The sequence below is a fragment of the Morchella sextelata genome (assembly GCF_020137385.1).
Source record: "Morchella sextelata strain SCLS chromosome Unknown scls_15, whole genome shotgun sequence".
Taxonomy (NCBI): domain Eukaryota; kingdom Fungi; phylum Ascomycota; class Pezizomycetes; order Pezizales; family Morchellaceae; genus Morchella; species Morchella sextelata.
Genome location: NW_025408630.1, coordinates 234,387 through 261,663, shown reverse-complemented (window position 1 = coordinate 261,663; position 27,277 = coordinate 234,387). Strand labels below are relative to the sequence as shown.

General features: G+C 44.6%; 6 protein-coding genes across 6 annotated transcripts; 2 read left to right on the top strand and 4 right to left on the bottom strand.

Moving 5' to 3' along the window:
- Nucleotides 1-2,459: 2,459 nt before the first annotated feature.
- H6S33_003396 (uncharacterized protein) lies at nucleotides 2,460-5,135 on the top strand (the record flags this gene model as incomplete). The annotated part of the gene is made up of 8 exons (XM_044835140.1): nucleotides 2,460-2,502; nucleotides 2,580-2,760; nucleotides 2,815-3,091; nucleotides 3,158-3,353; nucleotides 3,407-3,544; nucleotides 3,606-3,635; nucleotides 3,696-3,716; nucleotides 3,778-5,135. 8 exons carry the CDS (start codon nucleotides 2,460-2,462, stop codon nucleotides 5,133-5,135), a joined length of 2,244 nt encoding a protein of 747 aa, XP_044691757.1.
- Nucleotides 5,136-5,850: 715 nt separating this feature from the next.
- H6S33_003395 (uncharacterized protein) lies at nucleotides 5,851-7,047 on the bottom strand (the record flags this gene model as incomplete). The annotated part of the gene is made up of 2 exons (XM_044835139.1): nucleotides 5,851-6,516; nucleotides 6,580-7,047. 2 exons carry the CDS (start codon nucleotides 7,045-7,047, stop codon nucleotides 5,851-5,853), a joined length of 1,134 nt encoding a protein of 377 aa, XP_044691756.1.
- Nucleotides 7,048-9,404: 2,357 nt separating this feature from the next.
- H6S33_003394 (uncharacterized protein) lies at nucleotides 9,405-14,829 on the bottom strand (the record flags this gene model as incomplete). The annotated part of the gene is made up of 2 exons (XM_044835138.1): nucleotides 9,405-11,203; nucleotides 11,283-14,829. 2 exons carry the CDS (start codon nucleotides 14,827-14,829, stop codon nucleotides 9,405-9,407), a joined length of 5,346 nt encoding a protein of 1,781 aa, XP_044691755.1.
- A 1,444-nt stretch (nucleotides 14,830-16,273) lies between these two features.
- H6S33_003393 (uncharacterized protein) lies at nucleotides 16,274-18,676 on the bottom strand (the record flags this gene model as incomplete). The annotated part of the gene is made up of 5 exons (XM_044835137.1): nucleotides 16,274-17,581; nucleotides 17,647-17,786; nucleotides 17,998-18,145; nucleotides 18,221-18,496; nucleotides 18,557-18,676. The coding sequence occupies 5 exons, from the start codon at nucleotides 18,674-18,676 to the stop codon at nucleotides 16,274-16,276; spliced, it is 1,992 nt and encodes a 663-aa protein (XP_044691754.1).
- Nucleotides 18,677-21,632: 2,956 nt separating this feature from the next.
- On the bottom strand, nucleotides 21,633-23,069 carry H6S33_003392 (uncharacterized protein; the record flags this gene model as incomplete). Its single annotated transcript, XM_044835135.1, has 1 exon — nucleotides 21,633-23,069. One exon carries the CDS (start codon nucleotides 23,067-23,069, stop codon nucleotides 21,633-21,635), a length of 1,437 nt encoding a protein of 478 aa, XP_044691753.1.
- A 717-nt stretch (nucleotides 23,070-23,786) lies between these two features.
- On the top strand, nucleotides 23,787-26,179 carry H6S33_003391 (uncharacterized protein; the record flags this gene model as incomplete). Its single annotated transcript, XM_044835134.1, has 12 exons — nucleotides 23,787-23,852; nucleotides 23,928-23,978; nucleotides 24,042-24,383; nucleotides 24,445-24,591; nucleotides 24,664-24,708; nucleotides 24,766-24,905; nucleotides 24,988-25,261; nucleotides 25,325-25,437; nucleotides 25,490-25,560; nucleotides 25,633-25,676; nucleotides 25,743-25,887; nucleotides 25,971-26,179. 12 exons carry the CDS (start codon nucleotides 23,787-23,789, stop codon nucleotides 26,177-26,179), a joined length of 1,647 nt encoding a protein of 548 aa, XP_044691752.1.
- Nucleotides 26,180-27,277: the final 1,098 nt, after the last annotated feature.

Below are 27,277 nucleotides of genomic sequence, written 5' to 3'. Positions count from 1 at the left end.
CCAACCTGAAACCCAGGAAGTGAGAAGAGCCTGAGAGCCTTTTTGACTCACCGACAAAACTACCAGTCACGACCTATAATACTGATCAGGTATATTGCGTACTCCTTTGGATTATCGGTAGCGACTTTTTGCACTCTAATCTGGATGGCGGAAATCCGGCTCATGGTACGTACATGAGTAGAAGTATTACGAGGTCTCATTACCTCAATACCTTCACTCTACATATTTCAGCTGCCCAGCTTACAAGGAATCAGGTGACCAATGGGCGTGGAGTAGAGACACTTTACTGCACGCATACATGAAACTTCCGCGGCGAAAGTTACTTACGTACATCTGTGTCATGCTGGTCATATCATCGCTCATCACTCGATACCACATGGTGTCAGGACAGGTTTCTTGTAGGTGATTGCGCTTCCATGAGGGCATATTCGTGGGGGTTCAACAACCTGAAATGAGGGATCAGGGCTGGATTGCCTTTTCAAAAAGTTCCTATATTTACAATATATCATAATAAGAGCACGAATACCCAACATTCTCCGCCTCGCTTTACACTTAGTCTCGACCGTGGGCAACTGGAAAAACGTTGCCGATACTTAGAAAGCCCTGAAATAATAACCAATCAAAGGAATAGATAGCGCCAATGGTGACGCGGTTTTCTCGGGTTCTGGAATTCGGGAGTTGTTCTAGAAATAGAAAAAGGGAACTTCCGGAGCGGGACCTCATCTTCCCCTCATTTCAGACTTTGATGCAGCGGCTGAGGCTGAGTGCATATTCGGTCTGGTTCGGATTTAAGACTTCACTAAGTACATGTAGTACTGTAGTTGGTCGTGGAACTGCTCAAGTAGTAGTTAGCTCGTTTGACAAATTCGACGCGACCCTATATATCAGATACATCGAGATATCCAACCATAGGATATCCAACCACGAGATATCCAACTACGGAAAACCCACTGATTGGCGCTGAGCGCCATTCGTTATATTTTCAAGAAGAATTATTAGAGGCTTTAGTCGGTGTTAACATCTTGACACATTTTTGTATGGGAAAAGAATGAAAGTTGCAACCGACTAAAAGCCTCTAATCAAAATTCAGGAAATACTTACAACTGCTGTGCATACAAATTGGAGCTTGGATTATAAGGCGTGCAGATGTGTTTGACACCGGCCCACGGGTGCATGCACTTCTGGCGGTACCACATAAGCCAATGACCACGAGTTCAAGTAAATATAAAAGACAAGCGATTTTGTGGCTTGGATACTGAATCAACGGTTCCCATCATCCAGGAATTGAATATCTTGGCCTGTCAAGCTGTTTTAAGCAGCTTGACTTGGCTGACTCGTGGCCACTCTAGAACACTCCAAGTGCCTACACATATGCATGTGTGTGCGACTGGAATACATACTCTAGGCCTTTTCTGAACATAAACTAACTCAAATCGGTCCGATTGTCTTGAATAGTACAGCCAACCTCGGGCGTACTTTTTTATTTGGATTCATAGGGGCGCCTTGTTACCTAGATCAATAACTGGGATACTGGATCTCAAGTAATATCGAAATCATTTTACCATAAATGCATTTCGACCAGCAATAAGCTTCAGGTTCTTCACCAGTGACCAGATCGAAGAAGCGCCTTCATCGAGCTTTACTGGCTCATACTCACGATCTCCACACTAATGGATACTATGGAAGCTCCGTCTGGGGTTGCGGGACCACGGATGTTGCCATGCCATGCGAGAGCAGGTTGGCTAAATCCATCCGCCCTGTAGTGCTCGGTAGTTACCATCCCGCACTCCACACACTTCTATTAGCCAACCCATAACAATACAAATCTTTTTATTGGTACTGATCTATCAAGTTTCATTGATTGTCCTCGTTGATAGATCATAAATACGACAAAGAATCTCAACTAATTAATGATCTATATAACTAGACTATTTGGGAACCACCTCTGGATAACGAAGGCCATGGGGAATCTTCCATGGCTGACTGGATGAAAGCTTCGGTGGATGCGGCATCAGGCCTACATGCCTGCTGATTCTTATCTTTTTAGGCGAGTAATCACTATAACAATTGGGGCTTAGGCTTGTCATACCTTTGAGCGATGTGAGATGTGAGATATGATGTGAAACCATCACGGAGTCCGACTAGAATAATGTATGTCGTCGTACAAGCGTACAATAGCTTTTCAAACCCATCCCAAAGCTTGGACTTTTATCACTCACATATGTGTATACAAACTTCTGCGTACCTACACATAAGGTACCCTACCGGACTATGAGCTAGCCGACGCGACTACTTTATATAACAGCACTGGCATCTTGCTACCGTACTGCACTGCAGAAGAAGGGTATATATCCGGCCCTATTCGAAGCCAACAACATAGTCTCTTGACCATTCCAATAAGACATACATCGACACTTGCTTATACATGGTTATCAATCTCCTAAATACAAATCAGAAGCATGTCCGGAACAACAGATTTTAAAGGTCTTGTTACAGCTAGTGGTAAATAGTCCTCCCAGTAGTTCCAATCAAATACCTGTAGTCATGCTATAAATTTACTTGGCTGACTGATGCTGTAGTCACAGAATACCCCAGTTTATCTGATGATACATACACCACACAGCTGTCTAAAGTTCAGCTAGCAGCTATTGGGGGGCTTGAGGACATTGGATTCCTGTCACGACTTGCCTCACGCACAACTAGGTTCCAGCATCCAGCTGTCCGTCAGTTTATGGAAGAAGACACCGATGAACCGACCGAGTACGTGGTCATACCATAACCTCTCAAGATCAGGATCATACTAACATCTCAAAGGACTGTGGGAGCCGCCTACAGAGACGCTATGGAGGCATTAGAGGCACGCTTATCCGACGATGAAAAAAAGCGCATCGGGCCTTCCTGTGGCCTCAGGGATGTACTTGGTGTAGTGAATGATGCCCGCGGGCTCTACTACAAATCGAGTAAAAAACGAGACAAAGTCGAAAAAATGGCAAAAGTGTTGAACTGTTACTCCGGAGCTATAGATGCAGCAACCCAGCACCATCCGGAGTATACAAGTTTAGTATGGGGTAGCATGAAATTTATCCTTCAGGTAGTGCTTTTTTCACAGAGAACTTATCATGCTTCCATATGTGCAGTTTGACTAATAGATATGAAGGTTTCCCTAAACTATTTCGAGATTCTCAGCGGACTCTCAACCATGTTGATAGAAATCGGAGACAACCTTGGCCGTTTCGACTTGTACTTACAGATATACCCCTCTAAACGGATGAAATCAATATGTTCAAAGCTCTACGCTGCTATTGTTGGGTTCTTCAAAGACGCCATAATCTTCTTCAAGAAAAGCCGCTTGAGTATGTCATACAGCTTCTAAAGTTGAGCTTGCAATCTCATTTATTTTCTCTAGGGAGATACTTTTCGGCATTTTGGTCACCCTTCGAAATCAAATTCAAGGATGCTGTGGAAGAGATCAAGCGACTTCAACGACTTGTGGAAACCGACGCAATTGCAATGGGACTGATGCAGCTGCAGCTAGAGAATACAGGTACATTAAACTATCTGTATCAAAACTTTCCAAGGTCACAGAGCGTTGACACCACGCACAGCGCTGGCAGAGAGATCTCTTGCTTTGAACCGTAGGTTCTCTGTTTTCATGTTTAAAGTTACCCATCAAAATTCGTGCTAACCTATCTCAGACCAGGTTCGGATTATCATCGGTATTTTCTGCCTTTTCTACGTCTCAATATATCAATACGCATCTCACTCACTCAAATACAGATTTTAAGAACAATGAAGCTAGGATCTTATTAACGGATCTCCGGAAAGAATTGTTTCATGGACATGAGATAGACACAACATACCACGAGGACTTAGTAAACTTATATAGGACAACATCGACTTCGGATTGGGATTATTGGTTCAAAGAAGAGCGAAAGCACGTTTCCTGGTCACACCGGCCAAATTCAACTTTAACATATATGCAAACCGATTTAATAGAACCTCAAGTATATTGCAAGTGGGTTGCTCTTGGCCACTCCCTTGCAGGAAGGGTTCCATTTGCGCACCTTGTATGGAGTCCATCAATGACAGCTTATTCCGCGATAGCCTCGATCATCGTTCAGATTTTACAACAAAGACCCGACCTTTTACATCGAGAGTCACGCGATTACTACCACCAAAAGTTTCGGCGCTCTGCAACCTTTGATGGCCTATGGGCCGTCTTTCAAGAAGTTCTTTCTGCTCTTCCAGGTTTCCTCTGTTATATAACAATCTCATCAATCGGAGATCAGGAGGCAGCCTTTGCGAAGAGGATAATCGATCTTTTTGAGACCAAGCATGGATGCCCCGTCAACCTACAACTAGTTACACCTATTCATCCATCATTCCCAAAGCCAAAAGGTTTTATCGACATCGATGCTATGTATGATGTAAGCCCAGAGATGGATACACCGAATGCTTTGCATCATGTTGTTTTGGCGGAGTTGGGTATCCCTGATACGTTGGCTGAGGATTTTAAAGCCACACTGTGGCAGTCGTTGTGGAGGACTGTTTGCTATTCTGTCAACGCAATAGCTTTGAACCAGCTACGAAGTGCCATAATAACTACGATTAATGATAAATGGGGAGAGGGTGTACGATTGGACTGTTTATGGACGAGAAACACAGAACAGCAGCTTCAAGCTTACTTACGATCTTGTCTGGAACAATTGGAGTTCTCAATACCACCTGTTGTTAAAACGCATCTTGAAAAGAAATTGCAGGACCTGATTCAGGAGCACATCTATCTAAAAGAAGCTTCAAACACCAATACACGAACTTATAACCTCCCGACTGATATCGACTCGCGAAAGAACAAACCAAACGATGCACAATGTCGAGTAGCAACCTGGGGTTCAATGAAAAATATTATCGAATGCGCACCCACCCATCTATTCAATTCTTTTCTGAAACGCTACCTACATTTACCCCCTCATGAGCAGTTACTTGATGATATATTTTCGCAGGATGAGTGGCATCAAATTTCTACTCGGGCTGGTAGAATGTTTAGAGAAGAGATCGTGGTGGCTATCGAGCAGGGGCTGTTAAGGACAGTTCATATAATTCTATACACTGACGACTGTCGATGTATTGCATAGGCCAGTTTTTGTAATTCTGCCTCAATTCTCTCTTCATACTTTCTTGTTTTGTACATACTTTACATATGGAATTTTATTTTGGCGGGCATATGGAACATGGGGTTTGTTTTTACTACCTGACCTGCTGCAGGTACTTGTAGATAGTTAGCTACATGTAACTTTTATTCTTTTTTAAAGAGCTTCTTTTGGTGCTAAATCTTTTTGGCAGACCCGTGCTGCGTGGCTGTGCTGCGATCATCAAATGGATGTGCATAATATGCTGGGATCCACTTATCGCATGTAAATGAATCGTACAGGGGCCGAATTCTAGTACTATGTACCTACAACATAGTGACATGACTTGCCCGTGTAACACGGACGAAGCAAGGAGTTAATCGATATCTACGGGCTACGTACCGTAAGCCAATAAATACACCCTTACGGTATGAGTGTGTACCTAAGACCAAATCAGACCACGGCGTCTGCTCCGTCGAAGAATGCCCCCAAGAAGATTTCCTGATTTATTTTCCGATGGCATCTGCGGCAAGGTATAAATATTCGCTAAGGCCATAGATAATACTATGCACCGTTAGGCATAACTACAAGGCTATTTCTAAGCTGTCCCCGTTAAGTAGACATGCATACATAAATGGTAATGTTGTAAGATGCTAGAACCCCAGGAAACATGTCGTCCTACACACATGCAACCAACATGTATCTTTGTAATAATGGCCCTCTAACACCAAGCATATTTTTCGTTTGGATCCCACAATGTGAGGCCCTTCCCCTCCGCCCCATGCCATCTCAGGCTTGGGATACTGTCGTTCTCTCTGTCCGCCACATCCGCTGCGATTCCTCTCTCCTCCTTTTCCAGCAGCTTCGCTGCTTCAACTAACTCACGAGTCGGGCTCCATGCAACAATCTTGCCAAACTCCCATTCTCTTGCCTCCTTTTCTGCGGCGCTGAGTAGTCCCTTCAAGCGTGCGACTAGTCCCTCCTTATCACCTGACGCGACAACTCTCAGGACGACAAGTTTTTTCTCGGCGAAATCATGAGTCCAGTATAACCAGGTATTGTTGTCAACTAGGGCGCCCTTGACCATGGGGAACTTTCCCAGTACTTTCTCGCAGATATATTCCTCTGTCCCGAAATGCCAACAGGCTTGTGCGAATGTGGGGAGGAAGGTGAACCGGGCGTGGGTGTCGGGTGGGAAGGCGAGAGATTGAAACTGAGACTTGAGAGTATCTTGATCAGTTGTGCAGAGGTGTTTCAGGTCGGCTCGTTGTAAAGGCTTTGTTTTAATCTCGGTGTGAGCCGTATATTTGGTTTCGGAGGGGGAGATGGATACTGTGAGTTGATTGGATGAGTATGGCATCCAACCCCCATGCACTGCATAAAATTCCTACTCGTTACGACCCAGTCAGTTTAAAATCATAGAGTATTCTTTCTCGAGGGATCTCCTCACCTTGCCAACATCCGAGTAAAGTGCGCTGACTCTACAATTACCTTCCGTATCCAACCACTTCGCCAGTCTCGCCAACAATACACTTGCCACTCCCTTCCGTCTACACTTAGGATTCGTGTACACGCTCGCAATACCATAGCTTATCTCTTCAGTACAATCTCCATCCTTAGTTTTCACAATCACCGGCTTCTGAAGAGTTTCACAAGCTGCATAAATTGTATCCGGTTCCTCTTCACCCTCGGCTGGTGGTTTGTCTAGCGAACTCAGGACCCAATACTTGATTTGCCCATCACGAGTCATGAGCTGTGAGCCATTGAGAGTTTCACGGCCAAGATAGTCGGGCAGGTTTAGGAGGCCGCCCCAGGATGCACTATTTCGGTTCCAGCAGATGTGTTTTTCTCTCACGCTGGCCTGACGGAAGTAGAGAGATTCCGGCGATGGGACTGAGATTGTATCGGCGGGAGACATCGTGATAACAAAGGGGGAGAGAAAAGCTGGGTTTTGGTTTTCTTAATAAGAGTGTATTCTGGCTGTCTCTGAGTTAGTACAACACGCAGAAGCCTGATGGATTTATAGAGATTCGTGAGAGATTATAAGGGACAAAGGCCGCCTCGTAAGGTTGAAGGACGAAGACCATCGTTTAGAATTCAGGAGAAGCCCGTTTTCCTGTTACATCAGAACAAACTTTTGTAAACCCTTTCCGGGGTCTGGAGGCTATGTATTGAAGTACACGAGCGCGTTCCTATCATGTGAGTGAATAAATGTTAATGGTTTAGGCGGGGTAGTACCAATATCGCCTAATAATTTATGTTACGTGCAGGGTACAGGGGCACTTCGTTCTGCTAGATACAGGGGATTTGTAGCGCAGATAAGAGCACCTACCCTGTTTGAAAACTCAGCCCCGAAGCCACATTCTCCCCCGGAGATACACGAATTCTCTTGATTTGGGAGGTTGTACGTGTGTAGTAACAAAGTTCTTGTAAGGACCGGAATACCGTGAGATATTTGCATTTGACAATAGCCTTGTTCTATGGCAACTAGGCAGATAAATATCAGTGCGACGAATATCTTTGGATTATTGCATAAATACATAGATATAGATACTTTATCCTATTATATTGTCCTTTTATTAATATCATAAGCTTGTCTATTGATATTGTTGAACCTGAAAAAGGGTTGAATCAATCTGTCTTCGGAATACCTGCGATCGATACGTCTTTGAGGACCGGATAGACGCCCAGAACCTTTAATTGCTGGCATTGAAAACTTTCCCCGCCGGCTGGCCTTCCGGAGGTTCTGGTTTTTAGGTTGTAGATATACGGCCGATAAGTACACATGTAGGTTGTACTCACATGGGCGCAAGAGTGTGTGTGAAGATGGTTGCGGATAGTATTTGTTGAAGAAGAGGTGTAAGATACATAGTAGGCATGCATATTCGCATCTCGATGTGTTCCGGGGTTAGGTTTAATCTTGTAGTACAATTGTGTAACCAGTTTCATAAGTGCACTTACGTACCTAACTACATGTAGGTTTAGTAACGTAAGGCGTTTCTCCACATCCCTGAGGCGTCTTCTATACGAAATCCTGCGGACCTTTGCAGTTGGCTCTTCCACTTGATATCATCATCTAATCTACTTTAATATGTTTGGTTCACGGACAAGCAAGGCAATTAATCCCGCTCTCAACTCATGAGTCAAAGTAAACAAGTTCTCTAGATCTGCTTCCCATCACATCTTTCGAGCATTTGCAAATGCTCTCAATTAGGTAAATACATCAACTCATATCACAAACACTACGATAAAACGCATAAATCCGGGTCTTCTGTATAAACGAAAAAACGAACCTTTATAAAAGGGTGGCCTGCATGCTAAAATCGAGTACATAACACTTTAATTTGCCGGTGCCACTGATATGAAACTTGATGGTATTTACCAGCCAAAGCCCCCAAGTAGATGAAGGCGAGATGCTTATTCTTTATTGCTTCTACTATGAGACCGATCAATACTCCTTAGCACCATTACGTTCAAGTCGGTCATAATATATCACTCGGACTTCGATAGTATGACAAGCTTTGCAATCCAGTCCGCTACTAGGCCAGAGGTATAATTCTACTCTGAACAAGCGAATAGAAAACAATGGAGGACTTCCCGTAAAGGATATAAGGCGTTCTATTTCTATTTATATTGGGTGTTTCAATGGATAGAACGTGACATCTATTTTTATTCTATCTTAGAGGAGTCCAATAATACGAAAGATACCAGTCTCGGCACCCCAACGGTAGATCTCCATCCTGCTCAGTGCGAGTAGATACACAGAGCTTCTGTGGGATTTCGGGGGGTGGGGGGGCGAACAAATCTGGATGCTGTGCTAAATGTTTTGCAATAATTATTAAAGCAGCTGAACCTATTCCAGTACTTTCGATACAAATCTATAGTATTCGATCTGTACTTTATTCACAATATTGGGGTGGAGAGGTACTAGTCTATAGTATTGGCAATCACTGCCTGTGAGAGACCTTGTAGTGAGACGTGAGCGGTGGTAATTTTACCACGTAAAATAAATAATGGATAATATTATCTTATGTCCGTACAAAAGTACCAAAGTACTAACATATATCATTTCTCATCCAAGGGCCACAATCAAGTACATACTAAACACCTATAAGCACCATTTCCAACAGGTCTCAACGACGCCATATGTAGAATAAACCCAACACAAAATCGCCAACATAGTAAAGTAAAGAGGAGACGAAATCACCAAGGAAATTATAATGACAAGAAAACACATAAAACGTCCTCACACCCCTCTCCAAAAAGACTCAATAACTATTTCGCCCTATCCTTCAACGCCTGCTGCAGTATAGTCTCCACCTCTTTATAACCATCCCTAACAGCAATTTGTAGTGCCGACAATCCTTCATTGTTATGCCGCTCAATATCCGCCCCGTATTGACATAGATACTCCACAATCTTCGCGCTGGCCTCTTTCCCAAAGATAATCGCGTTTTGCAGTGGTGAATTACCCTCCTTATCCGCCGTATGAACATCCGCACCGTTCTTTAGAAGGAATTCAACCATATCCTCCTTCACGGCGAAAGCTGCCAGACTTAGAGCTGTATCCCCGAGGTTGTCAATCTTCTTGATATCTGCCCCGTGCTTCAGAAGGGCTTCTGCCTGTACTACGTGCCCTGATTGTGCGGCTACAAGCAAAGGTGTGCGCCCAGGGCCATTTGATGTCTCAAGATTTGCTCCGTGCTGAAGAAGAATCTCAATAATCTTTGTGCAGTCGCCTTTGTCCGAGAGAGCCGAGTGGTGTATTGGTGTATTCCCATAATTGTCAGGCCTGTGAATGTCTACGCCATTATTTATAAGGAACTCGACCATATCAGTCTGGGCGGCGGCAACCGCGAGTGTCATAGCCGTATCACCGAGGTTATCCGTCTTCTTTATATCTGCCCTGTGCTTCAGAAGAGCTTCTGCCTGAGGAATGTGCCCATTCTGTGCAGCGACCAGGAATGGCGTGCCCCCAGGAACGTTTGCTCTTTCGATATCTGCCCCGTTTGCGAGAAGTAGTTCAATAACCTCCACACGGTCCTCTTTGTCTGAAATTGATGCGTGGTGCAGGACTGAGCCCCCGTAGTCATCGACCTTGTGAATGTCGGCACCCCTATTCAGCAGGTACTCAATCACGTCCTTGTCGGCATATTGGGTTGCAAGAGTCAGAACCGTATCTCCAAGGTTGTCTGCCCTCTCGATCTCTGCCCCATTATCAAGAAGTATTTCTACAACCTTTTGGCTGGATTCCTTTCCTAGCCTCACTGCATTTTGTAGTGCCGTGTTACCGCTGTTGTCGGCCCTGTGAATGTCTGCGCCTAGCTTCAGAAGCAAATCGACCATCTCTGGGTGGGAAAAGTAAGCTGCAAGAGTTAAAGGCGTATCTCCGAGATTGTCACCCTTCTCCAGGTCTGACCCGCCCTTCAGAAGGGCTTCCACCTGTTTCAAATCGCCTTGTAATGCCGCTATATGTAATGCTGTACGCCCATCACCATTTACACTCTCGATATTTAACCCGTTCTCCTTGAGTATCTTTATAATGGCCGACTTGCCGTGATTAGCTGCCGTATCTAGGAGGGTTTGCGCATCCTCCCCATTGAGATTCGGTTTGACACCTGCATGGGAAAAGAGATGTCGGACCACATCGTTATACCCCCGTTCTATCGCTCTCACCAATGTTTTCTGGCGGTTGAAGTTGCACCTGAGAAGCGATTTGATTGTACCCATATGACCATTAGAAACAGCGGCCTCAAAAGCTGTCTTCCCCACGGGGGATTCTAGATTTTCGTCTATGTCGGCGCCAGCCTTTATGAGCGCCATAACGATGGTCGCGTGGCCGCCGCTTGCTGCTGCCTCCAGTGCTGTTACCCCCGGGTCGCTGGTTGTTTCGTTTTCAACCTCTACAATATCCAAAAGGTACTCCACAATTGCAATGTGGCCTCCCTCTGCTGCTGCCTGCAATGCTGTGCGTCCATGATGCGGTGCTGGCGCACCACTGACGAATGCAATATCATCAGGAGAATAGCTCTTCCCATCACCCGCATCCTTAGTTGCGTCCGCTTTCTGTGTCACTGCTGTTTCAAAAAGAATCTTTAGTCCTGCCCTTGAGATTGTCCGCAAAATCGCCCACAATCTATGGTTTTTTCTCACCTTTTGTTATGGGTATTGATATTGCCCCCCCAGCGCCCTGCGGTTTGATATCCTTCAAGTCATTACAGAGAAACTTGACAACCTTCAGGTGCCCAGCTCCTGCAGCGGCTTGTAATGCCCTGCGACCATAGTAAGGTGCCGGCTCTTCATCCTTTTTTGCACCCTTGTCGATAAGCAGAGAAACGATGTTCATATGCCCAGCCCCTGCTGCTGCCTGTAACGCAGTTCTGCCGTAATGTGGTGCGGGTTTTTCATTGATTATATCAGCCCCGGCCTCCAAGAGAGCTCGTAAAATCTGCAAATTACCAACTTCCGCTGCCATCTGAACCGGGGATCGATATTTCCTGATCAATAATAGATCAATTGGGAAAAGGCCATCCTTGGATTCCTCAATAGAAATACCACGATCGGCAGTGACCGCTGCGGCGGACTTCAGACACGTTGGTGTCGCGAGGTATCTCTGAAGTTCGACGTTGAATAGAACACCATCAATGTCCCGTAGAACATCGATCAATACCCTTGATATTAAAGGACATTGTTCTTGATCGCTCTGAAGCCACCCATCGACTGTGTTCTCCCACAGAAATCTTGCAGTGAATCTGAAATCAGAAAATGCTTCGTTCTTCCATAACGCCTGGACCCTTGCCTTAAAATCTTGATTATTATGCATTTTCTTGCCACCAAAAGACTGGATCGTATCGCAGAGAAGGCCAGTCATCGCTTCGTGACCAAACTCGGAATTAGCCCTTGTGCAGGTTAGGCATAAGGTTACAAGCCCTAGGGCTCGCTTCTCTGATTTCTCTGCTCGAAGTAATTTGCAGTACGAATGAGTCGCTTCCCACATTTCCTGAATTTGATCCTGCCTGTCGAAACGTGTGATGTTTTTCGCCAACCTCCGAGTTTGTTCAAAGAGTGGCCTCGTAATGACATTGGTGAGGTTCATCGGTGCGTTTTCCGACTTTGAGTTTTTATATAGCCACGAATCGTTCTCAAGACCATCTCTCCACTTCCCAGATTTAGCCAGCTCTTGTGAATTATTCATGACTTCAAGGCAGGTCTCGTACGGGTAAGGAAGCTTTCCTGCAGACCCAAAAGCTGAAATAATGGAGAAATATGCATCTTCAGTGGTTCCTAGTCCATGCCCATTATATATATCCGCGAGATGTCCAAGGTTCGAATTATGAAGACGAAAGGCTTCGGTGTTGGGACCGTCTAATGTACCGGCAGCCCTGGTGATCGCATCTTTATTATGGGGTATAGTGACTCCCCCAATCTCTTGTACCATCCCAGCAAGCTCGAAAATGAATAAACTATAAAGCTCCTGGGCACATAAAGTGCTCGAATCTCCTTCGGCGTCGACATAAAGATACCCGGTTGAGCTGACTTGATCCCTGGAGGGGGCTCTTGTGTATCCGTAGTATCTGGTATCCTCATCATACAGCCTTTCCAGCTTGGGGTTTCTTGCGCGAGGTACCCAGACATTGTAGTGTGTGCTTGTTAATTCTGTAGCACACGCTAAGATTCTAACCCGCTTGAAACGGGGCAACCTATCCCTTGCCCGTTGTCTATCGGCCCTAACAATCGAGGATGTCCAAAGGCACAGAACGGCTTCCAATTCGCTCTTCTCAATGGTCCAGGCGCCAAAGCTCTGGTTTTCGTTGAGCTTTCTACTGAAAATCAGGTTGATCTGTTCGGTATTCGTGGTTGAATCTTTAAATGAAGCCTCGACTGGTATGACCCAGGAGATTTCTCTTTCAGTTTTCAGGTCATCACGGATGGTCATGTTGTCAAAAACCTCGTTCATCGTTTCTTCAATGAGATTATGCAGCACCTCTGCCTTCTTCCTACCACCAAACATCCAGTCATGCGAAAGTCTGGCTAGACGAGCTCGAGTCCTCATCACTGCAGCATTGACATCGTTTTGAGTTGGAAACCGTTGTTCGGGTGTATCCATATCCTCTTCATCGGACGAAGGAGCTTCCGATACCACGTCTGAGTGCTTATCATCAGGATTCTGAGGCGGACTGGCTTGAGACCAAATTCTCTCTATTGATGCAGCGGTCGATTTGGTAATTTCCTTTGCATTTGCCGAGGACACCTCGAATGAAGTTGGGGACATTGGAACTTTACAAGATGTTTCACGACCGGTGTTGATCTCCCAAGATTGACAACCTTTCAAATCCTTCGCCAACCAATCCAACTCATAGCCTTCTATCTCATCGGGATCTTCAATATCATTGCGGCCTTCCCGTTGTATACGAGCACAAGACCGCAGAACAGTCATTATCAGAACTGCCCCCAGTTGTGCAATGGTGACTGATGGATGCATTGCGCGTAATCCGACAAACTGAGCAACGAAACCGAAGAAGGCAGTGCTGATGGCAGCCGTAACAAGAACCGGTTTGCCTTTTCCCGCCTTTTCTGAAGTTAGAACACGGTTTTCGGGAAATTTTATTCCGGATCGCCGTGCGAATGATCCAAATCGCTGATCACCAACAGTTTGTCCTCCTTGTTGTAGCCATACAACGGATTTGGAATCGCCCTTTTCCGTCGGCTCCCAGGTTTCCTCTTTTGTGCTGGTCTCCACGGCCTGCGCACATAAGAACATACCAATCGCCAGACTAAGTGTTCCTGTGAGGAGGATAGGAAAGCCGTAGGCTGGGACTTCGATACCGCTTTTGACAAGTTTCAAGTGGTATTGAGATATTGCAGCATATACGAGAACTCCAGCTTGCATAAAGAATCCGATGCATGCAAAGGTAATGAGCACCTTAGGGTCGAGAGGTCTGATACTGACGTTCAAAGAGAGGTTTGGGGGATTTTGTCGAGTAAGGAAATCATCTATGTCGTTATTCGCCTCCATATCTACACTCTCTTGTATACCTGGTGATGGACCTGCGTCCCCCTTTCTTCGGTAGATATCCAACCTAATTGCTTCATGAAATAGGTAAACTCCCTCGGAGTTCTTGACAGTAGGCGACTTTTCATCCTCCGATTGTTCAACATCTCCAGATCCTACATAAACCAACTGCAGAAGGACTGGAGATCCAAGCACGCGAGAAACACCTTCACCTCCCCATAGCTCGCAAACATCGGATGATGTTGAAGACATCAACTCGGCTTCAACGGTTCCACGACTTTCCTTTGCCCTGCCGATTAGGGACCAAAGTAATGGCCTGCCCGCAACCCGAATTGCGGCAACCATTGCTGAAATGATACCTAAAGGAGCAAACGCGAACAGTAGACTATCAATCCAGCTCAGCGACTCGTTCAAATATTGCGTTGTCACCTGCTCACCCAGAAGGGTGAGTAGTGGTGCTAAGTCGGACGCAAGATTGTTCACGAAGTTATCCCATCCCTCGGGAGGAGCACAATCACCAGAGCATGCGGCGTTAACAGATCTGATCAAAAATGGCATTAACAGCGCGGTGTGGAATGCTGTAACTCGGGGGCTCTTTGCACTACCCGGGCCCGATCGAAGTGCTGACACGGTGCTATTGCGTGGCGAAGCATATTTGGGATGGCTGGTGTCGTCTTCGCAAACCATTTTTGATAACGTTGAAGAAAGCTTAGATTTCTTGGAGCGCTCAAAGCGGGGACCGGAATATGTTACCTACATGTACTAGCAGGTACCATCGATGAGGAAGAATAGGGGAAACCTTCCGTGAGTCAGAAAATAAAGTTGACAAGATTCCTTGGGGTTCCTTAAAACGTCAGAGTTGACTCTATCAGGAAACAACTGTGAAAAATTTATGGAGCACTCACTGGAAGAGGGTGTTATTAACTAGTACATACATGTATATGTTCGGTCGGAGGTCCGTCCATCTGAGCCCCTGTCGACGACTTTCATATTGCGGGGAGCTACATTCAAAATTTGGACCTAATACATACCTACTCGATATACCGCATTATCTGAAAATCGTTTACATAAAGTAGGATAAAACCAAACCCTGTTATGTGCTACCGTATGCAGTGTCATCGGCATGCGTGAGTGCTATGGTTGGGGACACCTTGAGCCGGAGCACTTCCAACGTCAAGATTTCCCAAGCTAATAACTTTCCACAACCACACCCTATTTTAATTATCTCTTTGTTATTCGGCTAGTATTCATCTGATCTATCACCCTACATAGTCCAAATTAATTTAGCTGTTCTGTGGGTGGAGTTATTAGGGTCGGGGTTCGGTGATGAATGTCGCGGGCCATGTTAATTAGTATTAATACACTAGCTAGCTGTAAACGAGAAGCAGTTATCTGTGCCAAGAGTCTAATTAACATCCGGTTAATTCTTGGATCGAATGTCGCATACTCCGGCTCAAGGTGTCCCCAACCATAGTGGTGGTATTTATAGATCGAGATAAAAATCCTTGTCGGTCGGCGGCAGTTTTGCTTGTGTAGATAAAAGATTGACCGACTAATTAGGTAGTCACAAGCGCCAAAGCGACGAAATTGAAGTTTCAAGCTTGACGAGCAGAAATCATTCTTGGTAATATGGCATGGAGAAAGATGTATGTACCATGTTTAAAGATGAAGTACCTACATGCACCTACATGTACCTACTCTACAGATCGCTTTATGATTTAAACCGTTTATGGGGAGAGTCGAGCTATCGATCGGCGCAACCACCGGTGTAGATGGGGCGGTGCGAGTCTAGGTACTTGGGTCGAGTAGGAGTCTGGCGTCGGATGCACCTACTATGAACCGGGTATTGAGGGTGAATGTTGCGGTGAATACGTGTATTTGTCATCAGATTCTGATCACTTTTCGCTACACCCTAGAACACACCACAAAATACAACAAGAATGAGACTACATAGTACGACATGTATGCGGGAGTACTAACTTTCACGAAGAATCACTCGAGTCTTGGCGTATAAAGGAAGTTGAACCATTCATAAATTCATCCAAGACCTTGCTGACTGCTAACTGTAGAAAATATAAAATATTGAGAAAAAGGAATTTGCTCAAAAACCCCAGCGTACGTACTACCTAATCTACCCTTTACTAACCTTCTTTGCAATATCCATAGCTTGATTCAGTCTTCGAATACGACTGTTGATTTCCGTCCTACGAGTCCTCAGTGCCAAATCATCGCCAGCAATATCCGCCACCTCACTATCCAGGAGACCACCAACATGCTCGACGGAAAAACTTTTTACAGGCCCAGAAGAGCCGAGAAGATGCCGCTCGATAACTTGGACCACAACGTTGTCTGTGAATCGTTCTACTGCGATCGTGTAGAACGTCTTGAGGATATCATGAATATCATAAACTGCCTGGTCCTCAAGGGTGAGATGAACATAGCCTGCAACCGTGCGAGAACTTGCGTTTAGGACGCTGGTGGGCGATCCAGTGTGAGTTGACATCCGAGCAATGATCCGATCAAGGCGTGCAGTGTTGAGGGTCGTCTCAAATATTTTGTTGAATGTCAGAAGAGTACCTTCGCGTTCATCTCGGAGGACCTTCGCCAATTCCTCTTCGGCAGCTTTCATACCAGCCGAGATTAAAGGTTCCATGTGCGAGATAATATTTTGCCGAATACGATCATCGGAAACCGTCTCTCTGAATAATGCATCATTGAACTCTGTAACGATACGTTCAACGTTCATGAGATGGTTATCCGCAATCTGAACCCATCCGACTGACTGTTGCCTAAACAAACTTTCGACCACAGCTGGATTGACGGTACCAGGAAGCTCGGCGCCACGTGACTCTTTATACCACGCTCTAATCCATTCATAAACCGCACCAGAAGTCCTGGGTTTATAGCTTGGGTCGAGAGCATTATTTGCGGTCATGAACTGGTAGGTGTGGCCTTCATTGGCGATGCGTTCTACGAACGCGGTGTTTGCTGCATGGGCATGCATTCGTAGCTTCAGGGGATGTGTTGAAGATAGATCGCTCGGGTAGGTCCCAGCAAGCGCTTTATTCACTGCAAGCTGATATTCGTTGACCACTTTCGTGAGATAAACTCTCTGTTCTGATGTGGACTGCCTAGGTGCTCCCATATCCTCAAGCTCCTGAATACTCTCCGCATGTCTCGCTTCGATATCCCTCACAAGTGCTGGAAACTCATTTCTTATGTGCTCGTACAAGAGTTTTCCCAGGAATGCCTTCAGCGGTTTGATGCCCACTCGGTCTTTAGGAAGTGTACTCCAGGGATAGGTTGTGAAGAAATTCTCTTCATTCACGTGTCGCTCTTCTATAGTGACATTGTTTTTGATGTCCTTCGCCGACCGGTTTTTGACTCCGAACCAGCCATGTTTAAGGCTCTCGACGGAGTTTTCAAGGATTCGGAGGACCTGTATAATCGCAACGGTGTTAATCAACCTACAGGATAAATGTAGAGAGAAATAGGAATACTCACACCAAGCTCTTCTCCGGGCTGGAGGGCGTCACATTTGGTCACGACACCAACGGTTCGGCTACCATTCGGATCCGCTGCCTTTGCCATCCGAAATACCTCCTGGTTCGCAAGGTTGTTTCTCCCATCCATAATAGCCCTATCTGTTTGTCAGTAATTACTGCATGATGAAACTCTACACGAATCACTGGAAACTGTACATAATTATAGTACGTCTATCCGTGATGTAACTAAGAATCAAATTTCTTATAATAATTGCATCTTCCTTCGTTTGATATTTTGTCGGATCTTGCAATTATTCAAGTCAACCAAAGGATGCCAATATATGAGAAGTATTGTTGACTGCACACATACTGTGAAATAGACCTGGAACATCTACCACACTCAAATGAGGATGTTCGGGCCCGGATAGTTCAACCTTCAATACATGTTCTGAAAACCTGTGATCAAGATCCTCGACATCCTCTGTTCCGGGCTTAGGGAGTCCCATTCGCTCCGCAGCCTTCCGGGTAGGTTAGTCTTGCTCGCGTTAAAGCATAAAAAGTGACTATCGAGATTAATTTTGGAATAAACCTACACTGCCCAGCAAACCCGCGAACTCGTCGGCGCCGAATTCAGCATTTTCTGAAATATGTTTAAATCCTGCCAGATAGGTTTTCAAATGCTCGTTTGTCTGAGCTTCTGGGCCCGGAATTATGGAGACCTTCACATTGGCCTCCTCCGCAGGCGTACGGCGAAGCACAATCTGTGTCGCAAAACGCGTACATAGGTCTGATGCAATGGGAAATGCAAGCCCTGTGAGACCTTCAAGAAGAGAGGACTTTCCGCTTGACTGGTCACCGACAACGACAAGCTGCATGATTGGACCAACACTTTAGTATGAGTTAAAATGATAGATGAAAATAGAACTGACCTGTGGGAGGGGGATATCGTCGCTGATTCCGAGCTCGCGGAGATGGTCGATTACCCCAAGGAGCTTTACACGGTCCGCGTTGTCGAAGTTATTGACGTTTTCCTTCCAGCCTTTGGCCATCGTTAAAGATACAAATTGTGGTAGACTTTAGTCTGAAGGTGAGCGAGAATATGTAGTAGTGGCTAGATTTGTTGGTTTTGGTGTTCAGATGTCGGCCTGAAACTATCAATTGATTGAGGGACAATTCTCTACTCTCACTCTGCAAATAGTCATGGTTTAGCTTCCATCTACTCATTCATTACTCTTTATTTTAAACTGGAATCAAAAGTATATGTACCTACTTGGTTTGAATTCTCCAATAAAAAAAAAGCTGTTGACTTCTAGACTGAGAATAAAACAGGTGCAGGAGAAAGCGAGGGTTGGAGGTTTTCGGGCCTTCCAAGGGTGGCCTTAACTATCTAACAGAACGTAAGGCATCCAACTATTTACATGCGTACTGAGTCACTGATAAGAGACCTTGCTTACAAGATATGCACGATTAAGGCATCCAACTTGTATTTGTTTGCTTCAACGAGGCAATCAACCGGAGTATTGAATTAGGTAGAATTATATTTCACCTCGCATGCATTCTAATTGGTTCTGATTGATACAATTGGTACTTGGCTTAATCATGAATTATATATATATCGAAATATTGAGAAACGCAGCAACATACATGTAGAGATATAAGCACTTAGGCCGCGGTACCGCTAAATACCACCGGCACCGGCACCGGCAAAAAATCGAGGGTCAAAAATCAAAAAAAAACCTGTCTCGGGCTTAACCACCGAGCTATGCGCTGCCCGTAACGACATAGAAGCTTTATATCAAGAGGGGCTTCACGTACTTACCTAAGCCGGTCTTCCCCATCTTTTATCCCGTTTACTTTTGGAAGTTCTCAATGAGGAAAGGCCAGATGTATGTATCTACAAGTTCTTACCCAATCCGGATTGGGTTTAACTTATATCAGTCTAGCTTGAGATCCGTCTCCAGATCTCGAGACTTCCAAGACTAGGATGGGACGCGAGACAAGACGATATTTAGTCGTGATCATCATTACCCATATCCTGAAGAGATTGAATAGAGTGTATTGGCCACACTCGATTTTCAAATTTCGAGCTCAAATTCTGAGTTCTTGGCAGCGGGGAAGACCCACCTGTGCTATGGTGAACGCGTATAGAGTTCTTACTATTATTAAGCTCTGTAGCGTGCGATATATATAACACTCAATACTCCAGTGAACATTGACAGAGTTTAATGCAGTACAGGTGGGTCTTCCCGCTGCCAAGAACTCAGAATTTGAGCTCGAAATTTGAAAATCGAGTGTGGCCAATACACTCTATTTACCTATCTAGTACTTGGTTTTTAGATAACGCCTTATGTTCTGAGATTCGACGTTAAGTGTACAAGACTACAAATAGGACCACATGTACTTTTTAGTTGTCAACACTGTATTCTTACCGTGTAGAGTGAATACTCCGACTGCACAGATAGAACAGATTTGCCAGCTACTAGCTTGTAGATATTCACAAAGTGTGTCTTTCATTAATTCAGGGATCTAGGCAGTAAGTATGTATGTACATGTACATAATCAAGCAGGCATAGATATTCTAAGTAGAGGCTACTATAGACCGCCACCACTCAATCAACACCGCCTCAGATCGCCAACAAAAGTAAGAAATTTCCGTTTGGCTAATAATTATACATATATCGTCCTGGGGTCACATGAGACTTGGCTACCACCTACAGTGTGGTGACGGACGTTGGCCGTGTTGACTGCGGCCTAGTCTTGTTCCCAGACTGTTTTGTTGTCGCACTGCGTGTGCGCAGAATCAAAGCAAACACGAGACTAACTGTGGCCCAGTGTCAATGCCCAGTGAACGGCCTTCAGGAGTACGAAGCCTCTGCAGCCAGGTGTCTTCTCACTTTATAATTAGGTACTTACTCCTACACCCGAACTAGAGTACATGTAGTACTCTAGCTCAGTACATCTTGCTACATACGCAGTACATAGAGACACAATGAAACTTTAAATGAACGTGGGTCTGAGAAAACTTATGGGCCCAAACCTAATAATCCCAATTGCAAACCACCTAATAAATCCGCCCGAAGGCTTCCCCTGCTGATAGAGCATGTCTAAAAGCTGTATATTATATTTTTCAGAAGGTCCTTGAATCAGTAGGAGGCTCTATATCAAGTTGGTTTAAACCTACTGTTTTGAGATAGTAGATAAAGACTAAGCGAATACTCAAATCTTTTGTGGTGACAGCACTATGAGAATTTTGGTCCTTGCTACAGTTTATCTACATTACAAAGTAAGTATATACATATGGCTCGAGAAGCTATGGTGTAAACCTGTAAACTTCGGCGCTTGCAGCCAATCAATCTATAAAAATTGGGAGATCTACACCCATATATAATGGTACTAGCGCCTAGCCTAACGGTGGAATTTTCTCTAATTCCCATACAAAAAAGGTTCCTCTGAAGTTGACACACCCATCCCTCTACCTTCTCATACCATAAGTATTCCCACTTATTTCCCATATCTAGTGATTATGTAGAAATTATTATTTATTAGAGTTCCTTTTTACGTTACATCCTAGCTTTCACCAACCCATAAGTCGAGTTTTCTCAGACTGTATTACTACCTAAGCTGTATTGCACGACATGCATTTTTTAATACGTATATTTAGGTTCGCTGAGGCGGATTAGGGCTACTGCAATTTTCAGGTTGTACATGTAGACATTTACCACCCGTAGAGCTTGTGTTTACCACCGGGCCGCATTGTACCGAGAATACCTTAGGGTAATAGAGATGATTTCTTGAACTATACTAGCTAGTGTAAAGAGCGCATGCATAAGATAAAGGAAATTAAAGAAGCCATTGAATTAAGTATACATGTCCTTAAGATATGGTTGAAAATACCTTGTGAAAACCAATGTTAAGGTGGCACGCAAGACAAAATCCACACAAGCCTCTATATCGATAGGAACTGTCTTACGGAATCTTAGGAGGTCGGAGAAGAGATTACACTTATTAGCTTTTCTCTAGAAAGCATTTCACGACTCCCTTTCGTATAAGTACTGGATAGTCCAAGTTGTTGTTTCCGGCCGCGTTGAACCCTATCCGAAATACTGGCGGGAAAAGAACTGCTTGAACGTAGTGCTGACCACTTGTCTCCTCAGTGTCTGGTAGGTTCAACTCTTCCATAAACGAGGGATTGTATTGTTCTCCTGGTTTGATTGTGTGGAGGAAAAATGGCGATACCTGCTGGAAGGTTTCCTTATGAAGTTGAGTAGCCTTTGAAATGATACTGGCTAACCTTTTTGCGCTCTTATCTAGTTTTGCGCCCTCCAAGGGTAAAAGACTATTTGACAGCTCTTGAAGGATCATTTGCGCGGATTGAATATTGGAGTTAAGGAACTCTTCATACTCATGGTGTGCGAAGAGCATACTGATGGTTTGAGTAAACCATTCTCGTTTCTTGAGATCTAATGTTGTCATTATCGCGCCCCACGTAAGTTTTTTATACTTTGGCACTAGTTTAAGTGTTTTTGCAAACTCACCGGTTCCCCCAATATAGTGTAGAAAAGTACTCGCGATGTCGGGCCTCTGGTGTCCCTCACTTTGCTCTAGGTCGTGCAGTTCCTCCAGCCCCTCTAGCCTCTCCCAAGGTAGAAGAAATTTCGATTTAAAGATCATATCGAATATCATCGTGTGGGCCATTATCGCCTCAAATTCTGCGGAGCCAATTTTAGAGTCATGAGGGATTATAAATCCGGGAGTATCAACTCCTAAAAGTTTGGACAGGCTGGGCGGAAGTTGATCATATGTAACTGCATCAGTTTGACGAAATGATTGACGAGCCCACTGATGTATCGAATTTTTTAGGCTAGCAAACTCTGCTTCGAAGTAGTCGTCGTCTCTGGTAGTGACCCCGCTCACATTCACAGTCCTCGAGACGGACACTGTAAGCTCATTGATGTTGGATCTTAGCTTCGATATGAGGTCTTGTGTCTCCTGCTCCTTTCTTGAAAATGCCCAATGACTCTCTTCTAATGTGGCCTGACTCTTCCTATAGGCTTCTTCCAATTTTCTCAGCTGAATTTTGTTGTTGTTTTCCAGCGACTTTCGATCCTGCTCAAAGTTTCCCAACATTTCTTCATATTTCTCGGAATACTTCCTTTCTAACTCCGCCTCAACCCTCTGTCTAATTTCATCTTCTAGCCGTTTGTTGCTGTACCGGCTGTTGCTATCGGTACGTTCGTCGTAAAAGGTTCTCTGCAACCCTTCCCCGCGAGCCCCTGCTTTGAAGTGGATATCGGTATATTCTTGTCGAATATCATATCTATGTGGTGCTTCGTTTCGTCTCGTAGATGTATCTTTCTTTGGGCCGCCGACGTTATTGTAAGTTTGGCCTTGAGCCGTTTGGACTGGCGCACTAGAATTTGTTTGCTCCTTATCCGATGGCATGTTTGATTTATCTTCAGATGAATAACACGCATAAATGGGCTTCTTTATGTTATTCAAAATTCAAGATAGCACTTGGGATAATGTCCTAGTACGTACATCGACTTCAATTTCATCAGAGTTCGAATCCTGACGACCATCCGGTACGTTTGGATGGCCTTTGCCTTGGTATACGCCCCACGCATTACCCGGTGTCATCATGGAAGCTGAAGAGGGGCCACGATTGGTGCTACTGTCTTTGGGACGTTGCGAGCCTCCTGTGATCCAGCACAAACCCGCTGATATCCTTTGCATGAGAAATAATTTTGAAGTTTGTACGTATAAGAGACGTTTAGATAAAATTTCTGGTGTTGGAAGCTGGGACTGGAGCTTTGCGTGTAAGAAATAAATTGAAGGACTGATATAATGTACGCAATCCCAAACGGATATTGGTTCAGGCAACCAACATGCAATACTGCGGCGTGTGGTTTGTTGGCGCCACCAGCTATGCACACCCTGTCATGAGATAACTTAATGTAGACACTAGCTTTCGCTGTATGCCTAAGTTTAATGCGTATCTTTAAATTAAACCAGTGTCCGCCTTAACCAGTCCCCCACCTGCTTCTGATCTTTCCACCACAAACTTGATTCTCGAGTTACTTAAGCCACAGTCAACCTCTACACAAAGCTTTAGATTGCTGCGAGCTCCTAAAGTCACCTTACTCGCACAGGCTCTTGGAAATGTCTAATATACATAAATTGAAGGTTGGGATAGATTTTGGGACTACGTTCTCAGGAGTCGCTTGGGTAAGCGTTTGTATGGATTATATATTGTGGACCTTCCTGAACGTCTAGCCCATTGCAGCGCTAACAATTTACTAGAACTTCACAGGGGCTCAAGAGGACGTTATAATCATCCGAGATTGGCCAGGGGTAACAATGATGAAATCCTTTGTTATAGCTTCAGCACTAGATATTGTGGCGCTAACATGATAGCATCGGAGGCTTCAGGCAATTCGATCATCAGATAAAGTACCCAGTGAGATCTCGTATGACAGCTCGGGAGAGATATCCAAATGGGGGTTCCAAATTAAGACTGGGGAAGAAAGACTTGCCTGGATTAAGCTTCTCCTTGAGCCGACAAAGTACATTTCGAACAATGGGACGATCAATTCTACCAGGAGTTTAATTTTGGATCGGAATACAAAAGAGCCAGTAGATGTGGTAGCGGATTATTTAACATGTTTGAGAAAACATGCTATTCACTGTATACAGACCACCTACGGGAAAGCATTCCTTGATGCGACACCCATCGATTATATCTTGACCGTTCCAGCTGTAAGTATCGATGGATTTAAGATTCTCCTGCTCAAGCGCAACTGCTAACCTGCTATTTAAGATTTGGACTGATAATGCAAAAGAATTGACTCTACGAGCAGCGGAGACTGCGGGATTTGGGGATAGAACTAAACTCCAACTCGTGTCGGAGCCTGATGCCGCTGCAGCGTGGACTCTTCTGAGAGACCTGAAAAGTAATGGCCTTCAGGTAAAGATACCTCCTTTACAACCATACCTAGAGAGTTGTCATTCATCATGCCTATCTAACGTCGATTGACAGATCAATGACGCGTTCGTTATTGTGGACTGTGGTGGTGGTACCGTCGTAAGTTCTTCCAACCTTATATACATATATATATCGTAGTCTAATAAACCATTCTAGGACCTTATTTCATATCAGGTCACAGAAACAAGTCCAAATATCACAGTGAAGGAGTGTGCAGCAGGTACTGGAGGTTTATGTGGCTCAACCTTTCTCAACGGAAACTTCGAGAAAATGGTTCGGTCCCGCCTAGGAGAAAGGTTTAGAAATGCACTTTGTTGATTGCCTTTAAATAATTTAACATTCCTGTTGAGTATCATTTTCTGACGCTGATCTATGCAGATACGATACAATGAGTACTCGCAAACGGAATGAAATAATGAAGAAGTTTGAGGAAGAGCTGAAGCGGGGCTTCACGGACTCAGAGGATGACGATGAGCTATATTGCCCTGTTGGTGGAATTCCGGATGATCCTATCGCCGGAATTGATGGCGGTGATCTTGTTATTAGTAGGGAAGAGATGAAAGCAATCTTTGACCCTGTTATTGATAAGATTATTCCCCTCGTTAAAAGTCAGGTTAGGAATGTTGAAGCAAAAGCATCTTTAAGACTCACGGTATGTGAATATAAAATTCTATCCAGACATTCGAACGTTATTAATATATCAAACAAAATGTAGTCTGTACTCCTTGTTGGGGGCTTCGGAAGCTCTAAATATCTATTAAAACGGCTTGAAAACGAAGTGAGAAAGGCCGACAGGTCACCAATAGAGATCATTCAGCCGGCCAACGCGTTTGTTTTCCACATTTGGTAGTCCGGTTATATATATACTGACAGTCAATAGATGGAGCGCCGTCGCTCGGGGTGCCGCAATTGGTATTCGTATCTCGACTCGTACATCACGTCGACATTACGGTACCACTTGTAATCGACCTTTTATACATGGAAAAGACCCCATAGAAAACCTATTTAAGTGTCCTTTCACAGGAACTATGAGATGTTCGGATACAATGGCATGGTTTATCAATGAGGTGAAAGCACATGACATCCAGGCTACAAATGGATATTGATAAGCTAATTGTGTGTACTATCTCAAGGGCGACGAAGTCTCAGAAGAGAAACCAATCTCCCTTCCGTTTGTTTATATAACGCGAATAGGAGGTATGCATATGAACTTCGCTACTGAACTCTACGTTGCTGAGATGGGACCGGCTCCTCCATACTTGAATTCACCAATCAATCGTAGGCTTCCTTCCCCCTTGGAGCTTAATCGCTGGCGATTAAAATCAGAAAGAAAAGAAAAGAATTATGCTGATGGACACAAGCTGCGAGAATCTTGTGCAACTTAGAATCAGACTTGAGCATGATCCCCCCAAGCGAGTTCACTAAAAAGATGGGGTTGAATTCGCAGGTATATTACGAAATCCACGTGGATTACGTCCTGACGATGAAGTCAGCAATGATCTTGACCTTTGACCAGATGTTTAAAGGGAAGCGTTATGGGAGTGCTACAGCGAAGTATTCACTTGTCTAATCGAAGTTCCTCCTGCGGGATTGTAAACGCATGTTGGGACGGTTCTTTCTTTGCGGTTACGCACAGTTATATGTATGAACTAGCTCAAGATATCTTTTGTTCAACGTTATCGCGTGCGGTCTCTTATCTAAGGCCATAGTCGGCATAGGTGGCATAATTATAAGGGCGGCCTTATACTATACATAGCAGATATTTACCGAAGCTATACCGCCTAGCCCACCCGTAGCATACCTTCTCTTTAACTTTAATCTCGAAATTTTAAAACCTATCTTACTATAATTAGGGCTCTTGCTATAAACCATGTAGCTCGATAAGGAATAGGTGCAGTTATGCACCCGGCACTAGCGCTGCGGCGCTGACGATGGGTGGGTTTGAGAAGCCTATCTGCCTAGGTGATAATTATAGATAATTACTGTCGTTCACGGGTTATTGGCACGGATTGCAGGCAAAACTTGGCTTGGCTCTTTTTTGGCTTGTCCGTCAACACCCAGTGTCCGTCAACACCCCGTGAACGACAGTACCTACTCCGTTTCCCTGCTCAGCGAGATCTCTACTCCGCGAGATTCACATACAAATAGTTCTTGGCTGCATGCTCGGCGGCCAGTTTTTACGTAGTGGACGGCCCCAATTCTCGGTCAGTAGGGATCTCGCTGAGCAGGGAAACGGAGTATATAAGCTGAGATCGGATTTGCTTCGCCTTTCACTGCTGGCCTAAGTAGCAGCAGTACCGTGTAGCCATCGGAATTTATGTATTCTATCAGAAGTATTGCCATTCAACATTGATAAGGAGTTTGTAATTAATATATTATTAATAGCCTCTTATATATTGGATTAGGGATCATGTTGTAAAGGACCTACCTACACATACTAGATACATAAACGTACATGCTTTCTCTCTAGGATAGAACGACGGACAGACATCAGTTACAGGCTGAAGATGAGTAAACATATAATTAATAACATGTAGGTATATTACTCTACTCTATTACGGGGGGATGTCACTAATAATAACCGAACTTCGCCAGGTCAAGAAAGTCTAGCGTTGTAGCATGCGGCTGAACTTTCGGCAAACTACTAATACCCCCGACCAAGCACTCA